This window comes from Leuresthes tenuis, unplaced genomic scaffold, assembly GCF_036924035.1.
Source record: "Leuresthes tenuis unplaced genomic scaffold, fLeuTen1.0.hap1 SCAF_19, whole genome shotgun sequence".
In the NCBI taxonomy this organism is placed as follows: Eukaryota; Metazoa; Chordata; class Actinopteri; order Atheriniformes; family Atherinopsidae; genus Leuresthes; species Leuresthes tenuis.
Genome location: NW_027325373.1, coordinates 3,997,113 through 4,009,061, shown reverse-complemented (window position 1 = coordinate 4,009,061; position 11,949 = coordinate 3,997,113). Strand labels below are relative to the sequence as shown.

Sequence of the window (11,949 nt, the reverse complement as noted above, 5' to 3'; positions counted from 1 at the left end):
GCCACCTTATGGCATCACAGCGCCTCCACCCATCACCGCCCTCAACAAACATTAAAAGGCAACATTGCTTAAATGTGTTTTATTTACACATACATACAGATGACCACAGATGTGCTATAGAAAAACATAAGAACATAAATAAGGGTTTTTGAATTTCTTTTCAAAATCCAACATGTACATATCACATCAGGAATTAAATTAAAACAAGACCATAAATACATGCAGTACATATACAAGGGTGGATAGAAAAAAAATAAAATAAAAAGGACATTACAGCAACTTTTAGGGAGGACGTGTGCACACAATGGAATTTGCATTCAGTTCTTCAGTCCAGAGCCGGCAGGTTTCAGCTCCAGCTTCTTTCTGCGCAGACCATTCTCACTGATGGAAGCCAACCAGCTTGGTGATTTGAGGGGAATGATTTTTACATGAGCAACACTCCCAGCAACTGGCAACACAGTGACACAAACTTTGCTGGTAAGTGGCATCTTATTCTGGGCAAAAAGTAAAAGCAATAAAGCTGCAGGAGCTCCTTGGGGTCTTTAATCCATGAGATTTGCCCAAAATGTTACTCAGGTGGTTTCTGCCTTAAGGTTTCACCAGTTTATTTCATTCGAAATGTTCCGTGCACAGGCGTATTAAAACATAACTCTGGTCATTTTTTTCCTTATGGCTCATTGTTCACCATTGATTGCACAATGTAGAGGCACTACTAAGTTCCAAATCCAGACTTTATATTAGGACAGGTTCTGACTATTTGTCCTTGTTAAGATACCACAACATTTACAGCAGTAATCTATCCCGATAAAACTGGCATGAAAAAAAATAAAAATAAAAAATGGCAACAATTAATTCCTTATTATTGAAAACACAAATAGAAATACTGCATAACTGAAACATGCAAGAATATTTTCTGTTGATCTTGAAGTTATGTGAAACCCAGATGTTGGAAAACTAGACTGTGGTGTAAGCTGGAATAAGAACTTTTTTTTTTTTTAAATGAAGAAAAAACAGGTGGCAATGAGCCACAATGAAAATTTCACCGATTTAATCCTTAAAATCTCTAACGGCAGACAGAGACTGCTCTCTGCTCCTGTGGTGTCACACTTTGAACTGCTTCCCCTCAGTTGACCCGACACGCTCGTATCATGAGCAGCTGCAGCAAGATGAAGAGGGGTGAAACAATTAGGCCAAACCAGAGGTCTCTGGCTTGCTCCTGCTCAGCCAGCTTCTGGCACAGCAGCACCTCGCACACCAGCTTCAGGCTGAGCACCGTCAGCACCCAGAGGAGCCGCAGCACTGCAAGGCGCTTCTCATTCTCTTGGTAAAGTCGGATGGACACGATGGCCGTGAAGTAAGTGCTGAGGCCGTCCGCGGCGAACAGTGGAACGAACACCAGCCACCAGCTCAGCTTGGGAGTAAACATGTCAGCTCTCAGAGCAACCAGCATGCTGAAGACCAGCAAAGCCAGTAGGTGGAGGAAAAGTTCAAAGGTGGCAAAGCCCAGCCACTGGACCAGTTCCCTCAAGGAGAACAGCATGGTTGAGAACAGCGAGGTCTTCAACCGGGGACAGACTGACTGAGGACGGCCAAGCCAAGCACGAGGCAGTCCTGGTTAGGGATGGGAGGGCTCCAGGGTTAGGGAGGCAGCAAGTTCAGGGGAGAGGTCACTTATAATCTTCAGACAGGAGCTTTTTGATACCGCACAGATGACCCACTGTTGGCTACATCTTCACATTCAACCTGCGGATGATAAATGGATGAGGTGAACGAGAAGGTGGTCATAGAAACATTAAGAAACCACAGTATTAGAAGAGAAGACACTACGAGCTTCATTTATTAAAACTAACAATAGACAGGCATAATCAGTCTATGTTTTTAAAACAGAGAGGGCCCATGATCTGAGCTATTTATCTCCCTTCGTCCTGTTGTCTTGATAGTCTTCAAATTTATCCCGGGCGATGTTGTTCGGTTCCAATTAATGCAGGACAAAATGTCAAATCAACGTTCCCTATATATGTCAAGCTTCTATTACGTCGAACATACAGAAGATAACCAGTCGCTGTATTGTAATGCTACTGTATGCTAATAACAGAAAAGATAGTTTCGAACACGACGCATGTATACACATATTCAGAATGTGGGTTACTGTAATAATATGTTAAATTACCTTAAAAACAGCTGGGTGTTCTCCTTCTCCACGTAGTTAATTATGAAACTGTAGGAACAAAACGATGTTACGAAGCTGATAGCATCGTAGCTCCTGCTTTAGTTCTCGCTATTAAAGAATGTCGCGAGAACACAGCAAGAGGATTCTACGGTGGCCGCAAAGCCCAGTTTTTGTATCGTCGCTGCTAATTTACATATCTGACAATTCAAATTTTTCATTAGTTTTTTTTATATCGTTATTTATCTCGCTTTAATTATTGGAACAAAAGAGAGTATGGTTCCTGTTACACAACTATAATAAATTATATATTTTAAAAATTGAATAACATTCCAGTCAGTAGGCGGCGGTAGTACGGTAACAACAGCAAAACCATCGAAGAAGAAGCACCTCCAGTCAACTGAACTTGAGTGGAGAAGTCGACAACTCCCTTCTTCAGTGGTGAGCACGCTGACTTCATTTGGTATTTATGAACCCTTTATTTTCGTCTTGAAACGCGGTCTTATAGATTTACGACATAAGTTGCTGTTATTTGTTGTTACAGTCTGCGCTCAGTGTTTTCTGTGAAGATTCATCTTAGCTAAGGTGACAAAATGACATTTCATAATGTAATGACTGACCTGCTATACTTGAAAATCACAGGAGCAATATTGTCGCTTTTTATTGCTGTTTGCAACTGTCTCTGCTTTGGGTTTTGTTTCGTGTTTCTGAAAATTATGTGAGCTGGCGCTGTTACCTTCTTGTCACTGTTACTACAGGACACTATTGCTATTGTATGTTGCGTAATTGATGTATTTCAATGCTTTAGAAATGCAGTGAACGTAAATAATGAGATGCCGTGTTTTTAACTGTCCTCTGCCAAGTGAAAATTGGCTCTAAGAAAAGTGTGCAGTTCATCCAAATTCCTTTAATCAGATCAAACTGATTTTGAACACTCCAAAAAACTCTGAAAAAGTTTAAAAAGAGAGAAAAACTCCATTCTGGACAACATAAATGTGTAAAACAATCACAATAACCAGATTCTTCTGTGCTGTTAAACCCAACTGATATAGACTTGTTGGTCTATTCAAAGAAACAGTGTTTGGGCTGATGAGGTCTGGACTGAATGAACAGAAAACGCCTGCGGTGTGTTGACTCTGCAGTGAGCCTGAGCCAAGCTGCTGCTTGGAAAAGCAGCGTTACGCATGCTTGCTCAGTTTTAACGTTGACTGAGCTGAAGCACAACATTGTGAGGGCTGTATTTTGGCTTTGCTTTTGAAGTTTGACCAGTTGCCTGTGTCACACTGAATTTTTCCTCTTATCAGATTTTATTTTCAAGGGTAAAGATGCAGACGCCGGCAGAGTCGGTCCTCCACAGTGGCTATTTCCACCCAACGCTCCGCTACTGGCAGACCTGCGCAGCCGATCTCAGACCAGACAATCTTATCTATCCGATATTCGTTACGTGAGTGAAATTGAGCTGTTTTCTACAAGTGAGGCCAGGTTACTATGTGTGCTGAAGTTTGACTGATGCAACAGTGAATCTGAATCATTCCCTGTATAAAACAGGCAGTTTTTGCCATTAGAGGTTTCCATATTAACATAGTTTTAATCTTGTTCTGTGACACTGTTTTACAGAGACAGTGCAGATGCAGTGGAGCCTATTGGTAGCCTGCCAGGACAGGCAAGGTAAAGTCTCTCACACACACACACACACACACACACGCATGAACGAAAGCTGAAGATGGAAGTTGGCTTGTAGCAAAATGTCGCAGAATGCATCTCTTTTCCTGTGAGATGGATGTCTTTGTGCTTGGCCTCAGATGGATGACAATAAGAGTGTGGGGCCACAGCTGCGTACCCATTGAGGCTGTTGTCTTCAGATAAAAGCAGTCAGGAAGGGCGGTCACTCTGACCTCGACTGAGATATGAGATAAGAAGAGAATCCGTTAGACCTTTATTTCATTCAACAGCAAACCTGAACTCACATTTTGCCTTCATTACAGTACATGGACTGAAATGCATGCAGTTCCTGGAATGTCACACTGTGGATTTCTGATTGTCTCTTGCCTTCTCATCACAACTCCTTTGTCTTTTCTATTCATAGATATGGGGTGAACAAGCTGGAGGGAATGCTGCGGCCGCTCGTGGAGAACGGCTTGAAATGTGTGCTGATCTTTGGTGTCCCGGCAAAAATAGCAAAGGTACGTCAAACCAAAAGAAAGGCAGGTTCATGGCTCAGCCTGAAAATAAATGTTTGTGTTGTTTTCTCCACATTAATTAAGCATTTAGATGATTCTGGCCGTGGGTTTGCCTTTCACTCGTGCTCTTGTGTCTGTATGGGAGCTAATTCCGATAGCTGGGTTAGAAATTGTTGAGGAAAAGCTGAAAGCAGCAGGGAGGAATCTGCTATGGCAGAGCCCTGCTCATGCTGAAGCAGCAACGTATTCCAAATCTGTCAGTTCACAGTGGAAAACATGTCTGTGTTCTCTCATCAGGATGAAAGGGGCTCCGGCGCCGACACAGACGACACGCCGGCTGTTCTGGCAGTTAAGAAAGTCCGATCTTTGTTCCCGGAGCTGCTTGTGGCGTGCGACGTTTGCCTGTGTCCGTACACATCGCACGGACACTGCGGTCAGTGGGTCTCCATGAAGCTTGCCTTCGGCTGTTTGACGTACGCAGCAGCATAAAGACACGCAGCACATTCTTCTTTGTACCTTTTAGGGATCCTGAATGACGACGGCACCCTGAACAATGACGCCAGCTGTCTCCGCTTGGCAGAAGTAGCGCTGGCTTATGGACGGGCTGGTAAATCTAGTTTCTCTTTTGTTATTTTTGAGGTGTGTAAAATATGAAGTTGCTTTCATTCACATTCTCCTTTTTACTGACTTAAAGGTTGTAGTTTTCAAACATATTCATCTCCTGAAGTTTATTATGTTTGATATCTTCTGACACGCATATCAGTTCATAAGGAAGTGGGAAGGAATACTTATTCTGTGCCAGTAAAGTTCAGAGCAGCATCTCGTAGCGTGACTCATGACTTACTTCATGATAGAGTGAATGACTGGGCCAGACTATCAGGGCAGGTCTTATTGCTGCTTAGGTCACACTTTGTGCACAGTGACAGTGTTGAGAAATCAGAAAACCCCCCGTAAGGATTGGTTCTTCAGCCCCTCCTTTTTTGTGACCATAACCTACATATTTCCCCTTTTTTTTGTATTCACCAAGAATACCTCGTAGCTGCTTTTCACAGTCATGCAGACATTAATGATTCATCTAATGACAGCGCTCCCTCAGACCTGTCATGCCTTCTCTCAAGAGAGTAAACAATTGGATGCAACAAGCTTCCCTCATGATAGGACAGAAATAGATCCTCTTGGCAACAAAGAAGGAAGGGTGCTGCTCAGTGTTTAGCTGGAGGTTTGTCTTCTACACCAAACATTGTGAAAGCACCAGGGTGACGAAGGGCCCTCCCTCCATTGATGCACCAGGCATGCATGATGGCCGCCCAGCATATCTGCCTCTGATCAGCTGACTCTGTCTGTTGTGACTTGTTCGATAGCTTAATGCTTGGCGTTTATTTAGCTTTTCTTTTTTTTAAAAGTAGGCATTTGTGGGGGTTTTTCCAGGCTTTTTGCTCATTTTTACTGTCTCATAGTTGGTATTTGGAGGATTAGACCAGTGACAGGATGCTTACTGCCCGTGATGATAAAATTATACAACCTGTCTGGTGTATAAAGGGTCGAAGGCGCTAAAACTAACAACCACTTCAAGTGCCCAGAGTCAGCAGCCTGACAGCTTACATACTGTTTAAATGAGAAACTTCCAAACAAGACGAGAGGCTCATTCATGCCTGTGTTCCTTTGGTATAACGCAGTAATAACACCAGTTCTTTGAAAATGCTGCTGCTGCAATCCTGACAAACAGCCAGAAGACTGATCACAAGACTCCAGTTCTTTGATTCTTGCACTGACTGTCAGTTTGATTTGATGGATCATCAAAGATTTGGATATTTCTTTCTAACCCAACCCTGACTTGTTTGGAGAACTCCTTGGTCCTCTTGCTTTGTGGTGTTTTAGCCTCTGGGGCCTTTCAGAAAAGGTGTGTTTATACCGATAGATCACCAGTACTTTTTCGGGTCTTCATAGCAAAGGGGGTGGATACATATGCACATGCCATTTCATTTCACCAACTTAGACTTTTTTGTGCAGATCCATCCCATAAAATAAGATTTAAAAACATTTAAATTACAGGTTGGAATGTAACAAATTCGGTAAAAAGCCAAGGGGGTGAATACTTCTGCAAGCTGCAGCTGTTTTTAAAGATAAAATAAAGATTCTGTTTTTAGCTCATAGATTGTGCTTTAATAAGACTGTATTAAACCAAGTCATATTCTTTCTTTCTTGTTTTCCCTTAAACATTTAATTTGTATTTTGCTAATAACGATGTTTCTGTGAACTTAACTGGAACACACGATGTAATCCGTTTTCTTGTCGTTCTTCTTAGATTCATGACTTCATGGAGCGTTTCTTTCTCACGCTCCACGTGACGTTCTTTGGGTAGCCTTTTTTTTGTCGGAACTCTTCGCTGACAGTGAATAAACGGGCCTCGCCTTGTTGTCCTGCAGGTTGTCACATCATCGCTCCCTCTGACATGATGGACGGAAGAGTCCGAGCCATAAAACAATCGCTGTTGTCCAACGGTTTGGGGAACAAGGTAAATCTCCTGAAAACCGGGAGGAAAGTCATTTTATTGTCATGTTGGTTCAGTTATTGAAAGTCTTTTGACTGTCTCCTCATGCAGGTTTCAGTGCTGAGCTACAGTGCAAAGTTTGCCTCTTGTTATTATGGTCCTTTCAGGTAAGTGAGCCCCTGTGGTGTGGCGTCATCATATAAGACAGGCAGAGCTCTCACGCTCCCTGCTGTGTTTGCATACAGGGATGCTGCGCAGTCCAAGCCTGCGTTTGGAGACAGGCGCTGCTATCAGCTGCCCCCCGGAGCGAGAGGACTTGCCATTCGGGCCGTGGTGAGTTAGTTTGCTGGTGTGTGTCTGGGCTGCGCGTGTGTGTGTGTGTGTGTGTGTGTGTGCACCGACATTTTGCCGTTGCCTTTGCTGCAGGAGCGAGACGTGAGAGAGGGAGCGGACATGCTGATGGTGAAACCAGGTCTGCCGTATCTGGACATCGTGAGGGAAGTCAAAGACAAGGTGAGCAAGTAAATCAGGTGATGTTCATCAGAAGTCGGCGAAGATCGGTTAAAATGAGGCAGAAAAAAAGCTCGTCTTCTTCGGTTTTCCTCACCAGTTCCCCACTCACCCCCTGGCGGTGTACAACGTGTCTGGGGAGTTTGCAATGATCTGGCACGGAGCGCAGGCTGGAGCGTTTGACCTGCGGGCCGCTGTGATGGAGGCCATGACCGCCTTCCGCAGGGCAGGTGAGGGAAGAGAGGACAGGGTTTACGCTTGAACAGCACATCAGACATCTGAGCGGATAAATGTCAAAGCACCAGCCTGGCATTTAATCTCCACAAGGAGAATTAAGATCCGTCCGAGGGTTTGATCCTACTGCGCACTTTTTATCTGGTTAGCAGTATTCTGAGCCAGAATGATGTGATTTTATTCTGCTGGAGGTCAGAAAAGTATCTGCTGGTAAAACACAAAGGAGGAGTCATTTAATACATATTTACTGTGGCTCCATTTGTACATTAACCGAATCAGAACAAAGTTACATACATCTGTTTTTGTATTTTAGGCCTGCAACACTTTTTTCAAAGGAAATTCAGCGCTAACAATGAGAAAATAATTGTTTAATTTATGATTTCATCAATGCTGAAAGGCTGAAAGGCCCGTGCTGTTAATACTCTCACAGTCGCTTGGTGTCCTTGCTGCCAGAATGTCTGCGGTATTGTGAGAGAATCACAGCTTTACACCAGGGGGTCCGCAGGGTTTCAAAAAGTCTTAAAACGTCTAAAATCCAATCATTTGAATTTAAGGTCATAAAATCTCTAAAATTATCTTAAAAATTTCATAAAATGTCTTAAATACGATTTTGAAAGGTCTTAAAACTTTTATTTAAAACAAATGTATAAACTTCAGACTTGCTTTTAATTACTTGAGGACGCTACAACAAACGGAACCAAAGTACCGGAGCACCCCGGGCAGAACTTATCCAGCACAGCTGGTTGGCGTGTTGTGTGTGTGCCCCGGTGTGTTGGCGGTGAAACGGGGGGGGGGGGTCTCCGGCAGGTGTCTCGTCTGTCTGCGCCGTTACGGCACGTAACCTCAGACCTGACCTCATGTGTTCTGTCATAGTGACGAGCTGCTGCTGCTGCTGCATATCAGCAACGTCCCGTTAACGGTGTATTTATTTTCCTCTGGATTGCGCTCAGGAAACGAGAGCAGACTAACGTTACATGCACTGATGGGAAACCCTGACCTGATGATGTTAGTGCACGATGTGATGATGTTAGTGCACGATGCGATGATGTTAGTGCACGATGCGATGATGTTAGTGCACGATGCGATGATGTTAGTGCACGATGCGATGATGTTAGTGCACGATGCGATGATGTTAGTGCACGATGTGATGATGTTAGCGCACGATGCGATGATGTTAGCGCACGATGCGATGATGTTAGCGCACGATGTGATGATGTTAGTGCACGATGTGATGATGTTAGCGCACGATGTGATGATGTTAGCGCACGATGTGATGATGTTAGTGCACGATGTGATGATGTTAGTGCACGATGTGATGATGTTAGCGCACGATGCGATGATGTTAGCGCACGATGCGATGATGTTAGCGCACGATGCGATGATGTTAGCGCACGATGCGATGATGTTAGTGCACGATGCGATGATGTTAGTGCACGATGCGATGATGTTAGTGCACGATGTGATGATGTTAGTGCACGATGCGATGATGTTAGTGCACGATGTGATGATGTTAGCGCACGATGCGATGATGTTAGTGCACGATGCGATGATGTTAGCGCACGATGTGATGATGTTAGTGCACGATGTGATGATGTTAGTGCACGATGTGATGATGTTAGTGCACGATGTGATGATGTTAGTGCACGATGTGATGATGTTAGTGCACGATGTGATGATGTTAGCGCACGATGTGATGATGTTAGTGCACGATGCGATGATGTTAGCGCACGATGCGATGATGTTAGTGCACGATGCGATGATGTTAGCGCACGATGCGATGATGTTAGCGCACGATGCGATGATGTTAGCGCACGATGCGATGATGTTAGTGCACGATGCGATGATGTTAGCGCACGATGTGATGTTAGCGCACGATGTGATGATGTTAGCGCACGATGTGATGATGTTAGCGCACGATGTGATGATGTTAGCGCACGATGTGATGATGTTAGCGCACGATGTGATGATGTTAGTGCACGATGTGAAATCCCGTTACTGTGCACCACGTCACCTAAAGCTACTGTAATTACTGTATTTTCATGTCTCCGTTACTGTGGCCCCTCACAATCCACTTCTTCATCTCTGTGTTTACATTTAAGTGTTGCAATTCAATAATGAAGGGGGGGGGGGGGGGGGGGTCCAAAGTTAACAGTAGAACAAATATTAGCTCACAAGAGAGAGGCTTCTGGTGTTTTTAGTTGAGTTCAGCATTTTTTTCCTATATTTCAGGCCTTTTCAGGTACTTTTTTGCCTGTTTGGTTGTGAAATGCGTCTTAAATTGTATTCATTATGGTCTTTAAAACGTCTTAAATTTGACTTGTTGAAACCTGCAGAGACCCTGTTACAGAATGGCAACAGATTTACTTTCCCAGCTACTAAATCTGCCAGCTGTAGATCTAATCTGATCAGATGCTAACAGTTTTTGCTTGATTTGTGACGTAGGCGCTGACATCATCATCACCTACTACACCCCTCAGCTGCTCACCTGGCTGAAGGAGTAAAGCATGAAGAGCGAAGGTGGATCAACACTTCTTTCAAGCTGCAAACCTTCTGGTGACTCAGTCACGCTTACTAAGAGAAAACCGTATTTACTGAAAGCAATCAATCAATTTAGTGACGATTCCAACGGCAACCTGAACACTGAGAGTCCGTCTTCATATCAGGCTGAGCTGCAGCACTAACTCTACGCTCCTGGATCCCGTCTCTAACTTTCTTTTCTGTTTAGCTTTTAAAGGGCTGACTTAGAGGCGAACGCAGGGAATGTAAAAGCTGTTGATTGTGTTGGTGTTTTTTTAGCAGAAAATGTTGTTGTGGGTTAAATGAGAGCTGTCCTCTGCGTTCCCTGAGCTGATTATGAAAGGCACATTTGTACGAGTCTGATGAGTGTGTGACGGCTGCCTGAGGTGGTTTTTAATCATGCTTGAACACACTTGCATTGACTGGTGGAAATAAAGTTGTTCCTTCAGATCTCTAATGGTGTGTGCACTTTATTTAAAGTTTAGGCTTTGATCTTCTCATGTTAGAAAGACACAGAACTATTATACAGACACAGGACTATGCAAAGTCTTGGTCCACCCCTCATTTCTTTATATTTTGCTGCCAATCTGCCAGGCATTTTTTTATTGGCACCTGTGAAAAACGGCAACAGTGTTTAACAGACTTAAAAGACTGTTGCACCAATTAGATGATTCCCAGAGAGCATTCAACTGAAAACTTCACATCTCAGCATGGTGCGCTGCATGTGTCTGAAGAATATGAGGAAACTGGACAAGTGGAGGACAAAAGAAGAAGTGTCAGGCCTAAAAAACTATCTACAGCAGATGAACAGGATCTGAAAGTGATGTCCTTAAGAAAGAGGAAAAAAATCCAGCTGTGACCTGACAGGACCTGAGAGATGCATCTGGACCTTCAGCTGATCCATCTACTGTTGGCCCAAGCCTCATCAGAAATGGTCTCCATGGAAGGGTGGCTGTCAAGAAGCCGTTCTTAAGGAAGGGAAACAGGGAGAAAAGGCTGAGCTATGCCAAATGACACAAGAAGTGGACTGAAAATCAGTGGCAACAGGTCTTATGGAGGGATGAATCCTCCCCAGAGCCCGGACCTCAACATTATTGAAGCAGTGTGGGATCATCTGACAGAGAACGGAACAAAAGGCAGCCCACATCCAAAGAAGAGCTTTGGGATGTCCTTCAAGAAGCCTGGAGAACTATTCCTGAAGACTCCTTAAAGAAATGACAGGAAGCTCGTCTCAGAGGGTTCAGGCTGTGTTGAGAAAAGAAAATCTTCAGCTGCATCAACGTATAGATGAGGTCACAGTCAGTTCAAAGAATAAGATGGCTGCAGGGTGATCTGAAGGAGGACAGGATGGCCTGAATCCCTGCGCTGAGTGATGCGCTGACTCCCAAACTGACCTGTGACCTCTTTGGAGAAATATGCATACACAGCAGCACCCCTTCCTAGCAGTATATCTAAATATGTCATCACACGAGTTTATTCAGTCATGGGAGAGTTTTACTTCTCAAAAGAGTCATAGAAGGATGTTACAAAAAGCTGAAAATATCCAGGATTTCACAGATAAATAGATGCATGTGCCTTAGGATCACTTTTGATCCCTTTTTTTTCATTTTACAGTCCAGTTGGCGCAGCTTTCTGAATGGATGCAGTTCCAGTTAGTCAGTCAGCCATTCCATACCTCTGACTCTCATCAAGTTAAAAAATGGCTGTGGTGTTAGTCGTGCTGTGCTGTGACCCCTGACCTCTCTACACTGGCAGTGTCTGGCATGACAATAACTGATTTAACTGATGCCTTAATGTGATAGTCATCAGCTCCCTGATTATATTTACCACCAGGTTTCCATGGCTCACTT

At 43.8% G+C, this 11,949-nt stretch overlaps 2 protein-coding genes across 5 annotated transcripts; one reads left to right on the top strand and one right to left on the bottom strand.

The window, feature by feature from the left end:
* Positions 1–108: 108 nt before the first annotated feature.
* Positions 109–2,288, bottom strand: tmem203 (transmembrane protein 203). The gene is made up of 2 exons (XM_072372300.1): positions 2,171–2,288; positions 109–1,743 (listed from the first exon to the last, which is right to left on the bottom strand). Exon 2 carries the CDS (start codon positions 1,538–1,540, stop codon positions 1,124–1,126), a length of 417 nt encoding a protein of 138 aa, XP_072228401.1. The 5' UTR covers positions 1,541–1,743; positions 2,171–2,288; the 3' UTR covers positions 109–1,123.
* Positions 2,289–2,513: 225 nt separating this feature from the next.
* On the top strand, positions 2,514–10,552 carry alad (aminolevulinate dehydratase). 4 transcript variants are annotated; one of them, XM_072372035.1, is made up of 12 exons: positions 2,514–2,630; positions 3,486–3,611; positions 3,785–3,835; positions 4,254–4,350; positions 4,645–4,780; positions 4,871–4,954; positions 6,774–6,862; positions 6,950–7,005; positions 7,084–7,171; positions 7,265–7,351; positions 7,449–7,578; positions 10,025–10,552. In XM_072372035.1, exons 2-12 carry the CDS (start codon positions 3,493–3,495, stop codon positions 10,081–10,083), a joined length of 996 nt encoding a protein of 331 aa, XP_072228136.1. In that variant the 5' UTR covers positions 2,514–2,630; positions 3,486–3,492; the 3' UTR covers positions 10,084–10,552. The 4 variants fall into 4 exon arrangements, with proteins under 4 accessions (XP_072228136.1, XP_072228135.1, XP_072228137.1 ...); XM_072372034.1 differs by having other exon boundaries at positions 2,515–2,630; positions 3,472–3,611; XM_072372036.1 differs by having other exon boundaries at positions 2,527–2,608; positions 3,472–3,611.
* The last annotated feature ends 1,397 nt before the right edge of the window (positions 10,553–11,949 follow it).

What these genes read in the sequence shown, in the direction of transcription:
- alad (XM_072372033.1), top strand. Translation starts at nt 3,273, where the DNA reads ATGAACAGAAAACGCCTGCGGTGTGTTGACTCTGCAGTGAGCCTGAGC. An exon ending in TGAGGGAAGTCAAAGACAAG is followed by an intron (nt 7,352 to 7,448) that starts GTGAGCAAGTAA and finishes TTTCCTCACCAG; the next exon opens with TTCCCCACTCACCCCCTGGC. An exon ending in GACCGCCTTCCGCAGGGCAG is followed by an intron (nt 7,579 to 10,024) that starts GTGAGGGAAGAG and finishes TTTGTGACGTAG; the next exon opens with GCGCTGACATCATCATCACC.
- tmem203 (XM_072372300.1), bottom strand. Translation starts at nt 1,540, where the DNA reads ATGCTGTTCTCCTTGAGGGAACTGGTCCAGTGGCTGGGCTTTGCCACC.